Consider the following 16,395-nt stretch of genomic DNA (forward strand, 5'->3'; position numbering starts at 1 on the left):
TGAATCTTGGAAATTGAGGAGTTGGAGTCAGGTTTGGCTTACTGACACCACAGCCCTGACTGCTCACTGACAGCCTGCAGCGCCATCGATTGACAAGGGAGCTCAGCAGCTCTGAGCAGATTGTGCTGTCAACTCCGACAGAGCAGCTGAGCTCCATACACTGAAGTATTATTGATGCCACTTAAAATGAACCTGCAGCCAGGGGAAAACCTGTAACTTTATGGTGCATTGCAAGGATATGCCATCACTTTACAACAACTTTTAACCAATGATCCTGAAAATGAAGGGATCACTGCTGTAGCAGAGTCCACAGTAGGACATGTGCCAATATCAGTGTAAACAGGACAGTCCTATTCTTAGGATTGGGGGGGGGGGGGGGGGACGACTTAGAGGTCAAGCCCCACCAACACGATTTCATCACAATAAGCATTAATCTTTTAGTCATCTAGCTTTAGAAATAGAGGTGTCAAATTCATGCATTTAACCCCTACCTGGGAGCAGTGAATAAAATGACAGCTTTTGTGTATCGAGATGTTTTATTTGGAAATGTGTCACTGATGCCCAGCAGCATGTGCATCTGTACCATACGTCAAGGTTTTGCTTTAAAATATTATTCTGGTCACCAGTTAACATGGACGGGAATAATTTTTTCTCTTCTTGTATTAAAAAAAAAAAACTAGAACAAAATATATATATTAGACCTCACTCCAATGTCAGAACATTACAGCAATCTCGAACCAAATTAACATCCAGGGAATTCTCAGCACTTACAAGGAAACCCCACACAGATATACAGCTAAAGATTAAATATATATGCAGCAAAGGGACAGGGGGCTGGGAAAAGTTACAAGAGGAAAGAAACAGCTGGCTCTCATCTTAAAGTATGAACAATGAAGATTCTTGTATTTATAAATAAAACATTGAATGAAATTGGGAAATTACAGTCTAGATCATTTATACATTATACTTCTGTTAGGAAACATCCAGAGTCGATATGGGAGGCAAGAAAAAAAAAATATAAACACTGCACGCAGAAGGGGCGGTTGTTGGGTGAGGATTGTGGAAGTGATGCCTGCTTCCTGCCCACAACACTGGCATCAGGACCCCATATTGCCCTGAAGTCCTCTTGATGAATATAGCTAGAGGGTTACACACAATAGTCACTAACTTACAATTGCGCAGTTACAGGGTAGAGAAGGGAGGAGAAACTACTGAATCAGGGGCGGGTGAAGGATGACTGTACACATGAGATAAAACCATTATTTGTAAGTGGCGATTTCTGGAACGTCAAGGAAGGGGGTGGGAAATCAATTTCTTTTATTTTGTGGACAGAATAAGGGCCACGATGAGACCGTACAGACCCAAGACTTCAGCAAAAATGAGGATCAGGATCATGCCTACAAATAGCCGAGGTTGTTGTGCTGTACCCCGCACGCCTGCATCTCCAACAATGCCGATAGCGAACCCAGCAGCAAGACCGCTCAGTCCTACGCTCAAGCCGGCACCTAGTTGTAAGAAGCTCCTAAGAAGGGGAGGAAAAGAAAAAGTTAGTGATGACTACTGTTGATGTGTTTTTGCATTTATTATTCACTTTTATACAAGTGGGCATGGCACACTAACTTGAACAGTCCCCTTTTATGAGCCAGTGGCATGCATCTAGTATATGCCATCCCCTCATGATCAGTGCAGGTCTGACTTCTGGGCCGATTACTTACTTGTATAGTGTGATTGCTGATGTTAGAGAATTTGCAATAAGCACTGCAACTACCAGTCCATAAATGGCAATGATACCTGCCATGACCACAGGGATGATGGATTTCATGATCAACTCAGGCCGCATGACAGACATTGCAGCAATCCCTGTGCCGCTCTTCGCTGTGCCATAGGCAGCTCCCAATGCTGCAAACAGAAGAAAATAAGTTAGAGCAAGTTGTAACCCCTAAAGATGCCAGGAGAGCATTTACAGTTGAGACAAAGCAAGCACATTAGAACAAGTCAGATTATCCAGCGTCCTAAATGGGGGGTACCAGTCTGGTTGGAATAAGTTCTAGTATAGATTCGTTGAACTGTACTGACTGGCAATTCAATAAGACAGTGAGCAACCGTCATTGCCAAGAATGGCATTTAGTGCTATATGTCAATAACTTGCATACCCATAACCCTGTAATTTCCTCATCTAGACTAACCATTGCAGCTACTTTACCACCTATTTATCCATTGCAAGCTCACATTTAGAAAATCTCCTGCATCCACAGTAATCAGGATTAGTGTTGAGCGAATTTGTTGTTCAGCATTTCAAATTCAGGTTAGTGTTCCGGGTTCCGGCTTGTTCGTGCCAAAAAAAGGTCTCCGCCCACAAACATCCCTGATTTGCCACACAGATAACATCTGCATGACAATGTGGCAAATCAGGGATGTTCATGGGCGGAGCTGATTTTTTTGGCACAAACAAGCCAGAAACAGGAACACAAATTTGAAATGAACAAGTTCGCTCAACACTAATCAGGATCTCTAAATCAAGAGCATGAATGAGTGCAGAGCCAGTAACCTGAATGAAAACTTATCAATGACCTTAAGTTGTGAAGCAGAAATACTTCAGAGTAATGTGAAAGCATGATGCACATGACTGCAACTATTTCACATGACTTGTAGTGCAAAGCCATGATCACCCTCTCCCAGCATTGCACCAATTCAGACAGCAAATTTCTAAGATTATGCACCTGCAGAAAACACAATTCTTCCCACAATAAGTGTATAGTACATAACATCAGCAGGCTAGTTACTGTAATGCAGTGCACAGAAAATAAGACTCCTTGCATGTAAACTCAATATTTAAAGGGGGAACTTCTATCAGTGTTGGAGCAGCAGTTGAGCATGTGCACTGCAGCTCCATTCTACTAGCTCTCTATGGGGCTTTTTAGTGCTGCACTTGGCTTTTTCCAGCAGTCCCAAAGAGACTAGAGCAGCAGTTTGGAGTCCAACCTGCTGTTCTATTTTGTAACTGGGATGAAAGGTCTCCTCTGATCTGTGGGGGGTCTGGCCACTGGGATCCACACCAACCAGCCATCAGTGGTAACTTTTTTCACTGGACAACCCCTTAACTACAATACATCCAGTTACAGAGCGACCTAAACATCTTTCATTTTGACTAGTTTATAGGCCATGTATAGTATCTGGAGGTCAGGAGAAGGAAGGTCATCAAATTTGGTTTCTGGTTATAAACCAGTAGTGAAACTAGCATGTCAGCATCATTACCAGAACCATATGCTGAGATTCCAAAGAAACAGGAACTGCTCACATGTACATGATTTTGTGGAAACATCTGTGTAGCAAACATGTGCAGGCAATGTACAGAGCATTCCTAGTATCCACCTACAGCCACAGCCATCCACCTGCTGTCAGGTTGCTCCTAGAAGCAGACAGACAATCTTAAGGCCCCGTCAAACATAACGAGATCGCTAGCGAGATCGTTATTACGTCACGGTTTTGGGATCGCTGGAGAGTCATTTCGTGATCGCTGGGGAGCTGTCAAACATGCAGAACTTCCCAACGATTTCAGCCGCACCAGCGATCTAACCAACGATCTTGGCGGTCATTGGGACGCTTTCACAGCAGCTATTTCAACGATCCACACCTTGATTGTGACACAGTACAGTCCCTAAGGCGTGCATGAAATCACTTTTCCGTGCCCCCTCATCTCCGATTGACAAGACCAGATGTACAGCCAGTCACAGCCGGAGAACGCTACAACAATCTGCAAAATCAGGACTCCGTCGAATGAACGGATAACAGCCTGGAGAATTCTGCTAGGATCTGCAATCCAGCACGAGGTCAGAAACACAGGATGGAATCGCTATTCTGTTGCCTTCTTTATGCACGGCGGAAAATGAGAACGCGGTAGCGACCACCAATCGGGGACGAGGGGCGCGGAAAAGTCCAATTTATGCACGTCTACCTGTCTCCGTTCTGAATCGCTAACGAGGTCATGGATAAGGTGCCAAATACAGCGAAGCACACTGCCCAGCGGGAGCGCAACGACCCAGGAATGGTCCAGGAAGCTTTGTAACGATCAGCGATCTCACAGCAGGGGCCTGATCGTTGCTACCTGTCAGACATAACGAAATCGCTATTGCGTCACAAAAACTGACGTATCAATGATCTCGCTAGCGATCTTGTTATGTGTGACATGGCCTTAAGTCTGACTCAAACTGAAAACCTCTATTGTGTATGACAACTATGGAGGCCCAGTAGGGCCATAGAGTAACATCAAGTCTGACATGGCTGTATGAGCCCATGTGGGTGGGGTATCAAAGCCATCATTGTTGCAGCTTTTTGTACAGTATAACAAGATGCACAGAAGCATTTATGAGGGGGAATGTTTTGCTTCACCTCCAGGCCTTCCATATTATAAAGTCTATATAGTCTTATCCACCAGCAGCTTTATTATACTTCATGCCAGCATAAAAACAGTGCCACTCCAAAGCCAATGGTGTGTTTAGACATGCAGATTTCAGCATGCCGATGCTTTATAGCAAGTGCCAATAAGTTGTGAGGCACAAGTTGTTCAACTGTTCAGTGTCCATACAGTATCACGTCAGCAGCACACGTGTGCACAGGTCCAGGGGCTGACCATACTTTTTTGCTGCTATAAACAATCCACCTGGAAGAACTTGAAGTTGTCCCATCCTTCTCTCAGGGAAGAGCCAGGAAGATCCCTTATCAGTTTGGCAACAAACAATTCACCCATAAAAAAAAAAAAATTCTAATCACAGCCAATGACAGAGCCAATTAAGAGGGTCACTGGTTAAGACTGAATTCACATATCTGTTGCACATGATCTGTAGACCATAATACATGGAATGGCTGCAGGTCTATGAATACAGAGAACACAGGTGTAAGTGCCGCCTAAGGCTATGTTCACACGTTGTATTATTGCATCTTCATGCAGACTTTCAGCTGTATTTTACAGTACAAGCAAAGTCAGAAATTCAACTTGGCTTTTTTTTCTTGACTGTTGTCAAAGCTGTGTTTTTGCAAACTGCAGCATGTCACTCAGCATTTTTTTCAGTGTTTTTCACCCATTGAAAGCAATGGGTAGTGCAAAAATGCAGGCATCAGGTTTTGCTGTGTTTTTGGTGCCAAAACTTGCAGAAGCCAAATCAGGTTATTTTTATGCACAAGAGACAAATGTACCCCAAGACAGCAAAAACTCATCAAAACCTGCTGTATGTTGCTTCTTTACTGCCGAGAGCAGGTATTGCCTGTGGAAACAACCGCAGCAAAAATGCAATGTTGAAACTTTTAAACGGTGCCACATGAGTTTGGGGGTTATCAGACAAGTTGATCACATTGATCTAGTGTAAAGTATGGTTGTAAAAAAAAAAACCTGCCCAAGCCACCAGCAAGACCTAATGCAGGTTTCAGACCATGCTCCACTTCCTACTCTGATCAAACATGGGGTGAAAGCACTATGGTAAGGAAAAAAAAAAAAAGTATTGAGCATGCTGGATTTAAAGGAGCACTCCAGCGTGTTTGTTATTGCCCCTTGTGTTACCAATCAGCAGTGAGTAGAGTGCAGAATTAGCAAAATACTTAAAGGTCTCAGCAGTAGCATAGCTACCAGAGGGCAGTAGCCCCGCTCTACAGCATTGTATCTGTAACAGCGTGCACAGCACACCTCTACAGTTACACTCTGGGCAATGCAGGGAGACCCGATGTCCCTGCACTGCCCAGCGGCTGCTATAGGGCCCTTGAGCAGGAGGGGGGCCCCCCCTTCTGCCAGCATTGGACCCACCCTCTGAATGTCACCACAACCTCAGTGATGGGAGAGGGAGCAACACTCCCTTCTCCCATCAGTTCCCATAGCATCCTCTGTCTGACGTCAGTGACATCACTTGGCGCCCAGCCTGCTGTGCTGAAGCTGTGTGCAGGCCAGGCACTCAGAGCAGTGGGGGGATAGAGGAGAGAGGAGTATTGTGCTTATTTTTTCTTATTGGGGGGTGGATTATGCTACAGACTGCCTATAGGGGGTGTCAGCAGGATGAGGAGTTTGTGCAGGTTGGGAATAGATGGGGATGATGCCTGAAATGTAAGGAGTCAAATGTGTCTGTTGTGATCTCTGCAGACCTGAGACTGAGTCCTGGATGGAGACGTTGTAGTGTCGGTCTGGGCCAGATGGAAAAGTGAACAATTTAATCAGAAAGAATGTCAGCTGTAAGTTACTATATATAACTGTGCTGTGATCCCTTATGTTCTGCAGGACTGGCATCTATCAATATATGTCACCATATGGCAGTAATATCAGTGCTAGTCTTTGTATAGAGATTTTTAGTAAAAGCATGGGCATCTGCTGAGGTTCTCCTACATCTGCTATCTGGGTGCGCCACTATAGTTGTAATCAAGGTTACCTGGTTAGGGGCCCACTCAGAAGTTTCACCCCCCCTCCCAAACCAAATCCATAGCTACACCTGGGTCTTAAGTCTTCTTCAGATTCCCAAGAAAAGCAAGAAATGCCAGCACTCACGTGTGGTAAATTAAACCTCTATTCCACACCCAACAAAACGTTCCAGCTCACCCAGAGTCTGTCAATTACGCAATTGACAAAGGCTCTGGGTGAGCTGAAACATTTTGTTGGGTGTGGAATAAAGAGGTTTAATTTACCACACGTGAGTGCTGGCATTTCTTGCTTTTCTTAGATATACTACTTCCTCCATGAGAACCACACGAGGATATGGAGTGCTGACCTTCTTGTGCTTTTCTTCAGATTCCCAGGCTGCTCCTGTCCTGCATCACACAGACACAGCTTTGTGTGGACCGTCAGGCTAACATTCAGAAAGGCACTATATCTCAGAACTTCATTGAGAAGAGGACTTCTGGTGCATACAGCTGGCAGGTCACAATTGTGGTCAGATGATGCAGAACTGGACAGGAGCTGGAAACAAGATCGTGACTGGTATTTTATAGTAGACATTATTAACAGCAGAAGCAATAAGAAAAAATATCCAGAGGTCATTAAAGTGATAAGTGTCAAGACATTAGGACAGCCTTCTTACTTACTAAATAGAAGCTGACACTTAGCTGATGGTGACACGTTTATAGAGGTCTGACAAGATGACATTTAGCCACAAGTCATCCTGGGGTAGTCAGTCATTTGTGCCCCAGTCCAGAATAAATGCACACAAGTGTCACTTAGTCTTAAAGGGGTATTCCAATCTCCCAAGTGTATTAGCAAATACCTCCAATTAGAAATTTAGTATAGCTCAGATTCACTGCCTTACCCCAGGTGCAGGGCGTTGTAGTAGCTTAGGTATTCATGGTTGCAACCACTCAGTGACCGTTAAAAAAAAACAAACCTTAGTGGTTGTAACCATGAATACTCAAGCAACTGCAATGCCCTTCATGAGGTAAGAGTGAATCTGAACAACTATACTACATTTTTAACTGGAGATATTTGATTACATTCTTCTCATTACACCCACTACATATTGGGATAGGATCTTGAAAGTGGGAATACTCCTTTCACTTGGGTTTAGAGGGATTTTCTTAGATCATAATGCATTTACCTAAGGCTAAACCTTCCACCATCAGATAGTCAGCATCCCACTCCGCAGCCCTGTAGGTCAGCCAAATACCTGAACACGGCATACATCATAGCAGCCATGCTGGGATCAGTTGTCCCATCAGCAGTGACTGGGACAAGGCTGTAACACAGCTTCAACCAACTGTACTCTACACAGGTAGAAGTGTCAAACACTGGTAAGGCAGCAGATTGAAGGGGTCATGATTTGGACCCCCACTGAGTATTGATAAATTACCATGATACCAGATAGGCCTACCTTTTGTGAAGAGGTTTTGAAAATAAAAGGCGCATAAGATATAGCACCTACCCACTGCTAGAACAGTGAGCAAGCTTCCAAATATCACAATAATGGAAAAATAATAAAAAACAAGGAGAGAATGGCTGAGGTGGCGCACAGCTTGTACAATGAAAGTCGTTCTACTCCATTGCACTTTACCAATTCAGGAGTCATGTGAAAGCGGCAGCTCACTCTGCAGAATAGCATTGATCTTCCCAGTATGACCAGATCATGTGCCAGACAGCATAATCTATTTCATTGTACCACAAGGAGGACATGAAACTTTGGCAACTCCTTATTTCAATGTGGAGATGAGCTATTTGAAGACAGCAGTATATGCCTGGATATAGGAGAAAGAACCTTTAGGAGAAGCTAAAGTTACTTATCCTCAGTCATACAGGCACCAGGTTTGTAGGCCCAGATTTCTGCATCTATCATTAAGTGACACTGCCAGATATTGAGGTCTGTTGGGAAAAGTAGTTCTACATACTTCATACTGCAATGAACCCATCAAAATAGTCTGCTAAGGAGGCCCCAATTCAGTATAAAGTTCCTTCAGCCAGAGTTATTTTCTACAAACAATTTTAAATTAATTTGTTATGCTGGTATAAGCATAAAAAATATAGCAAATGCCACATGGCATAACAATGTCATGCAAGTGTCAAGGGTATGCAGACAGTGAAAGCACTGGAGCAAGTGGCAAGTAGAAGCTTAAATGGGGGAACTACACCATTTAATAAGGTGTTTAAGTAGTTAAACCCCCTTGAGAAAAAAAAGTTTATTTTAAGGGGTAGCCAGTAGTAAATCATAACTGCCCAACACCAGGCATCACCAATTCAATGCTAGAAGCTGGAACATTTTTTATTTTTGCTTTCAAGTCAAACTTTCCATTCACATTTGAGGCATGATTTCTTGAAGGAGCACAAGTATAGATATGGAGGCATTGCAAGTAGATTTAATTCTTCACAGCCATAAGCACATTCTGAAAAATACAGCAGGAATCATGTCCCAATTATTTGGCATTTATTAAGTAAAAAAAGCCTGATCACATTAGTATGACTTCTAGAAGGTGGCTAATACAAGGTACACTCAAGGTCACAGACTTTATTTTGATGCAGAAGAATACTAGAAGAAACCTGTTCAGCCCAAAACTTATTTACTAGCAGCAGTCCCTGTTTTAAGTATCAACAAGTAACTATCCTCTACTGCCCCCAACCTCGGGAGGGACACTAAGCATGTTTATTTCATTTAGTCCTATTGTATATCACATAACTATCAGACATGAGGGCAGTCCTTGAAATCTAGGACAGCATGGTGGCTCAGTGGTTAGCACTGTTGCTTTGCAGCACTGGGGTCAAATACCACCAAGGACAACATCGTCAAAGAATGTCCTCCCCATGTTTGCATGGGCTTCCTCCAGTTTTCCTCCCACACAAGACCTACTATTTGGCAATTTAGATTGTGAGCCCCATTGGGAACAGTGATGTTAATGTATGTAAAGAGCTGCAGAATATGACGGTGCTATATACGGAAACCATAATATGAACTAACAAGTCCTTGGTGCCGACTTTTAGGGAGTGGAGTCACAAACTTCCTTTTAATATTTTAAAGGCAACTTGTCATTTGATTCCTGCTGCATTAGGCCTGGCTGCACAACTGCAGCAGGTAAATTTTACACTGAAATGCTAAGGGGTTTCAGATAAAACCACTTGAAAAGCTGACAACTACAGGGGGAAGTCCACACTAGTCCAACACTGTTCCAGGCCAGCTTCTCCCCTCTCCAGTTGAATGACAGCTCTTACATGTTTTCATAGGGAGAAATCCATCAGTCAAACAGTATTGGACTAGTCCGGTCCCCCCCATGTAGTCCATGGCTGGCTTTGCTCTGAAATGCTGCAGGATTTCAGAGTAAAACTGTCCATCTGCATGATTGCAGCAAAGTATGATTCATGCATCTGTGGTTCGAGCAACAAATTTAATGATCGGGTCCCTTTAAGCCTCTGTTTTTTTAACTAATAGTCACTGGCTAGACAGTGACAGTACATGCTGCCCTACTGACCCAGCAAACAGATTCCCACCAAGGCAAAAATCAATCCTGTCCACTAGTAATAAAGTTGGGTTAGACATTGAGCTGGGAAAGAAAATACCACAAGGTTTTCACATTGTGAAGCTATATTAACAAACTTACACCAACATTAATCAACCCTTCCAAAAAAAAAAAAAAAAAGTAAGAACTCTGCTTTAAACTCCCCTAGTTACACCACAGTTTCCTTTGGAGCAAGTTCAGAGGTCAGAAGCTTGGAGCTTACAGATCGGCTGCAGCCAATCAACACCACAAGCGCTGCTGACACCAAGACCAGGAGCAGGAGCAGCAATGGAAACTCCGCAATGGACCAGGGGAAGGCTAGTTAAGTTTTGGAGTGGGGTCTTACAAAACTAGAACACTCCTTTAACAGGTAACTGCAGAGCACAAATTAAATCTGCAGATAAGAAAAACAAATCTGTTATGTCACATCAGCAGTTGTCAAAGGTCAAAATGCCAAGCCCAAGATCTTTATATTCATCTGTCAATGTTTCAGCACTTTGTGGATAAATGCCCACTTTTGCAGGAAGCGCCAGTTTTCACCACTGTGAATGAGTACAAGGTTATAGTACAATTTACAGACCATCATGTCAAATAATGAGACATCAGCATCAAGAGAAACTGCTATGAGCACAGTATACCAAAACTAAGCAGAAACGACCCTGAACTGCTGCTACACAAACATCTCAAGTGTTATTTTACCAAACATTATCTACCTCTCCCAATAAGATACTAATTAGAAACATGTACTAGAAATAGTGGCTTTTCCACTCAAGTCTTGGTTCTGAAAGGTGGAATTATATAACCGCACATCAACCTTTAGGCTATAGTCCCCATACACAAGACTAATGTCAGCCAAACTCACAGACAGCATTGGGTTTGGCCAATACTAGGGTTTATTTAGGAGCAGGCCAACTGTTTGAGCATGTCAATCCGATTTCAGACTGAATCACTTTGTTCTCACAGACAGATAAGCAGTCAGCAGGGGTTGTCATGGAAAATACCACAACACTGCCAAGCGCTGCTGTATATGGGAGAGATGGCAGAGACCACTGTAGGCCAAAGCGTTGCTTGTCTGACTGCTTTGCAGTGTATAAAGCACAGTGGGTGAGATTTATATAAACCCCATCCACTTTACAGCATCTGAAAATCAATGCACTTTTTGCACACAAATGCAGTGAAAAAAGTTATATATCATTGCAGGAACTTCACCTAATTGGGTTCTCCTTTCAGAATATCTTGGGCCCCAGGCAGCTTAAAGAAATTTCTCACCATCCCCAGGTCCAGCGCAGAGTCTCCATTGCTGCTCCCAGTGTATTGGCATCAGAGCAGTCAGTGAATGCAGCAGCTTTGAGCGAGGTATTCTATCTATACAGGCAAAGCCATTGAGCTCAGTGATTAACAGCAGTGCTAATGATATGACAGCACCGCTGCAGCCAATAGAAGAAACCAGAAGCTGCAGTAGACTTGGCAGTGGACCTGGGGAGGGCAAGTATAAAAGTTTTTTTATTACTTTTTTTTTTAACACATACCACACCTGGTAATAGGAATTTCCTGAAACAGGGACAATCCCTTCAGCACATGCAGCAGTCTTTAAATTGCCTGAGATCTTTGTCTTGTAGATTGTGCTGGTTTCCCAGCAAGCTTTTTTCTTCAAATTGGAGACCTCAGCCTACATAGAGACCAGATGTCACTATTACCGATGGGTTTTCCATTGTTATACTCTAACATTTAAACTAATTTTAACACCTTTAAAGCATTAGTGCCTGTGAGTGTCTATTAGATGGGTATGGCTCCAATAAATCCAGCTTAACAAAAAGGCAGTGTTTAGTCAGTGATCGTTCAGCAATTTATTTTTTTTTGTCTTTCAGTCCACCCACCCTTGTAAAAACAGCATGCACTACTGAAAATAATGTGCTTTGCAAAAAACAGTCCAATTGCAAGGTTTTAGGCCTCACAGATTTTTGTATATACATCCCATCCAGTTTTATGCTGATGGACCACAACTACGCACTATCTACAAGCCATTCTCAAGACTTTTTTGCCAACTAATCTACAAATTAAAAATCCATACCAAGTGTTATTAAACAAGCCCTGTTAAACTTGTTCTACATGTTGCCTGATACAAGTAATGATAGATGATCTAACTTGTCAAAGGGACCTTTCCTCTGCCCTTGAGCACAGAAGCCATGCTGGTGCTTTACATTGGAGCCACAATTTCATAGGTTGTCAGGCAGTTTTTCTATCAATGACCTGAGATCTGAGCCGGTAAACCCTGTGAGAAGCAAAGCTGCATCAGGAGCCATCCGACAGCACCGCATAGAGGATGGCCTCTGTATAGCAGGAGATATCTAGGGGCAACCATAAATAAAGAGCTATAAAGAAGCTAGTATGGGCAAATAAATTACTACATTTTTCAATGAAAGGATGATGTCCTGTCACTTATTAGGTGCAAATGTATTACCAGCACCCCACTATTAGTGCACACAGAATCAGCAAAGCCCAACATCTCCAGATCAGCAGCTCGATGGTATCCAGGAGGAATATACCTTGCAACCACATCATTCTGCCCTTATGTTGCACTAACAGGCACTTGTCATTTACACAATGCCATACTAAATTCCACAGATCAGATGTGGCACGAGTAGAATATGCAGGTTTCGTTTCCCCATTTTAGCCAAAAAAGTACACAATTGCATCAGTTGTGTTGAAATTCAGTGGCTACAGTTGGTTAAGAGATGCTGAGGTGATGGATGTTGCAGGCGCACACTTCCTGATAAGCATCATCCACATCAATTTGGAAAGTGTTAATGTGAGCAGTATCTGGGGGAAGGAGGGATGTGATCACACCATCTGTCGGCAGAGAACCTAGCATTTCATACCTTCCCTGATAGCGAGCAGCAGAACCTACAGCAGATTAAGGCACAGTAAGGACCAGGCCAGAAATGCACAAGCCGTCTCCCGCAATGATGTAGAGGAAGAACCTGAGAAGACGCTGCTATAATGCAACAACCCTTATGAAGGTCACATGCCGACAGTCACAGGAACATCCGCAAGAGTCAACATCCCACCAGCATCCTCTGCAATTGTAGGTGTCTAAAGGAAAAGTCACCATTTTATGTTTTTAAAACGACCAGTAAACAAGATGAAACCCTTGCCCTTACAGCTATATGACAGTGCGAAGGTCAGCAGTTCTAGGAGCAGCACATATTCTCAGTACATGCCTTGGTGATAACATACCACACACCAGGCCTCAATACATCAGCAGCTCAGGTCATGGTGACCACAGCACAAAGCAGCTATTCTGCTCCACATCAGCAGGCAGACCCTGCACCGCCCAGGCAGAAGCTGCTGATCTGCTACTACAGCCATATGTATATCAATACAATTACAGATGAACCACCAGTGAACACTAGACCTTCAGTCGTCCTATCTTGAGCAGTTTAAAAATTGCTGTTATTCATCAAATACACCTGAGAAAGTCAGACCTCAGAGAAAATGGCCACCACGGCAGCTCCCAAAGGCACATTCATTCCCTCGACATGCAAATAGATATGCATCAAAGCATTACCTCATGCTGAAGTTTAGAAAAGCTGGGTTATAAGTAGTGTGACTGCTATTGCCAAGTAGTTTGCCCAGATTCTGCTAAACACAGATGGAGATGACATTTGTAGTGATTAAGGGAAAGGTTGCTTTAAGTATGCAAATTAGCTGCCCTTCAGGAGAAAAAAAACAGCTTGTGAAGCAAATTGCATTTACCTCCTTCATTGGTACAGAGCAGGGTACTGGTTAGCGGGCCAAGATGTCTGAGGGACCTAGAACCCTCCGGACTGTGGCCTTCAGATGGGGGGCTGGTTTGGTCAATATGTGCTCCTCCGAGGAGGAAGAAAACTCCTATGTAATACAGCGTAGGGTACCGATTGTCAACAGGCCTAGCTTCATGGGAAAAGCAGTATGAAAGAGCCCTGCTCCAGGAGAACTCTAACAAAACCAGACCCTTACAAACCTCTTGAACATTGACCCTCAAACGAGCAAGTGCCCAGCTCTACACGAGGGGCAAAATAACCGCTACGAATGAAGTCTACACATTGGCATCTGACTGGCCGGTTACATCTCTGAAGCATGGACAGTGCTCAGATCAGAATGCCCAAGGGGCCAGCTTCCCAACCAGGTTTGGTGCCTTATATCTGTTTGAGCCGGTTTCTCAGTACAGGAGTCAGTCAGGCCTGATTCTCATCTGAGCAACTTCACAGAAATGTAACCAAAATGTAGAGCAAGGTTGGTAGCATGGACATTCAGCTCCACTGCAAATGGAGGAACACCCATTACCCAAACCAGTCTGGATAGTCATTACCGAGGTCTTACCCCACACTTAGCAAGATACTCTGCTGTATCACTGAGGTGATGGTCAGGCTAATCAGAGCTTCCTTCTGGAGCAGATCCAATCTACACACTGATCTCCATGAAACCTTTTCAGGCAGAGATCCTCAAGCATATGTAAAATGAACAGCTCTTCCTGAAAAGTCAGACAATCTCATTTCTACAATAGTATTGAAATCTAATAGGCCAAATACAGTTATTAACTGCAACAGATCAATAAAGAAATAATTCTCATTTCTAAAGGCCATTGAGTGCAGCAGGAGTTCAGCAGTGTTTTTTTTTTTTTGTTGTTTTTTTTTTTTACACATGGCCAATTGGCCTGTATAAAACGCTCACGTGACCAACACGCATCACAATCAACTTGACCTGGTCCGTGAGTCGCTCATACAGTCAGAAAATATACGAGTCAGGGCACAACTTAAAGGGGTTCATCTCTGGGGACTATTTCCCTTAAGGCAATTAGGGCTAAAAAAAAAAAAAAAAAAGCAATTGGGCTTCATTAAAAACTCCACACCTTTTGGCCTTTACAGGCTTTGTCTGCCCATTCAACTTTGATATGAAGAGGAGCTCACTGCTGGATGCTCAGTTGTCCCATTCTGCAGTAGTGCTACCCAAAGGCTATAGGAGGTAAACCGTGCAACATTCGTAGTGAAGCCTAGTCACAATAGTGATTTAGTATATGGCCCTTCAGTTTCCATATTCCACCTGGATTTCTTTAGCAAGACCCAGCAGCAATAGCTGTATTGTGGATACAAGGCTTTGTATAGGAAGAAGCCATTTTCTTACCAGGAATCAGACTAGTAGATATACACTAGACTGGAGGCAAAGCCCTCTGTATAATTAGCACATTTGCATTGGTGCTCTATAAACAGGTCATGAGAAAAAAATATATATATTTTTTTTTCTAATTTTGCATAAGAAAAATCCCGAATCCATTGCGATCTTCCCCACCCCAGTCCTGGTGCCCAGCAATGGCTGGATGGGGAGGGGTCGGCCATTCTTCCCTCTGCAGTCATGTGACCTCAGCAGCTGCTGGGATCACCCGAGTGACGTCACGGCCACCCCATACCCCCTCCCCAATACTAGAGATCAATGATCGCCCCCTAAATCGGATCAGATGGGAGAGAAGAGGAAGGGGGGGGGGATGGGAACGACCCGAAACGGTTCGGCTGTGAGGCCGGAAATAACCGAAGTGTGACCGAGGGAGGAGATGATGGAAAAGATGGCAGGACGGAGCCGGTCACATGATAAGAGGGATAAGGAGCGGACCCCCGTGTAACACAGCGCTATGGAGGGGTACACGGCCCATGCAGCGCTATGGAGAGGTACACGGCCCAGCCATCCCATAATACCCGGCCGCCATTACTGACTGCGTTATATAAAGCATCTCACCGCTGAACACCATGGCAGACGAGGCGCCCATCACCGCGAAGAAGGCGGAGTACTCAGGAGCGGAGCCAGAGTCGGTTGAAGACATGGCTGCGGCGGGTACGAGACGTCTCCTGCGACCGTGACAAGCCAAAAAGCGAAGCCGAGGGGGGGAAAAGGGACGTGCTGGAGACACGGAGCTACGGGAGGAAGGAAGGAGGGGAGCGGGGCTGTCTCCACAGACGCTGCGGCTCTCACACTGGAAGAGCTAAAGCGCCGCTCACTGCTCTAAATACTTCACCGCAGCACAAAATGGCGGCCGGCTGCGCGTCACGTGACGCGGCGCTTCCCAAGGCTCCTGCTTTTTTTTCCCCTCGATCCCACCCTTTGGCGGACCAAACCACTTTTCGACAGATAAAGGGGGAGATAAAATCTACAAACATAGAAATACAGCCAATTCTTCCATTATAGTGATAAAACGTTATTGCGCTATGTTAGTTATTTTACAGCGGAATATTTTATGATGTAACCGAGCCCGTAGTAGTGGGTTTTTATTATCGTTAGTGGTAGCAGTTGGTATGGTCCGAGCGGGGTGTAGCACAAGGTGCGTCAGTCAGCGCTCATTAGAATAGTGTCACGGTGTAGGCAGAGCCGGTTCTGTCAGGGCTGCTGAGGGATGGGACAGGATGTTTTTTTTTGTGTCTTTTA

At 44.1% G+C, this 16,395-nt stretch overlaps 1 protein-coding gene across 1 annotated transcript; it reads right to left on the reverse strand.

Moving 5' to 3' along the window:
- Nucleotides 1-876: 876 nt before the first annotated feature.
- ATP6V0C (ATPase H+ transporting V0 subunit c) lies at nucleotides 877-16,035 on the reverse strand. Its single transcript, XM_073648208.1, has 3 exons — nucleotides 15,712-16,035; nucleotides 1,716-1,899; nucleotides 877-1,522 (listed from the first exon to the last, which is right to left on the reverse strand). Exons 1-3 carry the CDS (start codon nucleotides 15,794-15,796, stop codon nucleotides 1,318-1,320), a joined length of 474 nt encoding a protein of 157 aa, XP_073504309.1. The 5' UTR covers nucleotides 15,797-16,035; the 3' UTR covers nucleotides 877-1,317.
- Between the last annotated feature and the right edge of the window lie 360 nt (nucleotides 16,036-16,395).

This window comes from Phyllobates terribilis, unplaced genomic scaffold (genome assembly GCF_046119375.1).
Source record: "Phyllobates terribilis strain yellow unplaced genomic scaffold, ASM4611937v1 Scaffold_9__5_contigs__length_417890890, whole genome shotgun sequence".
NCBI classification, from domain to species: Eukaryota; Metazoa; Chordata; class Amphibia; order Anura; family Dendrobatidae; genus Phyllobates; species Phyllobates terribilis.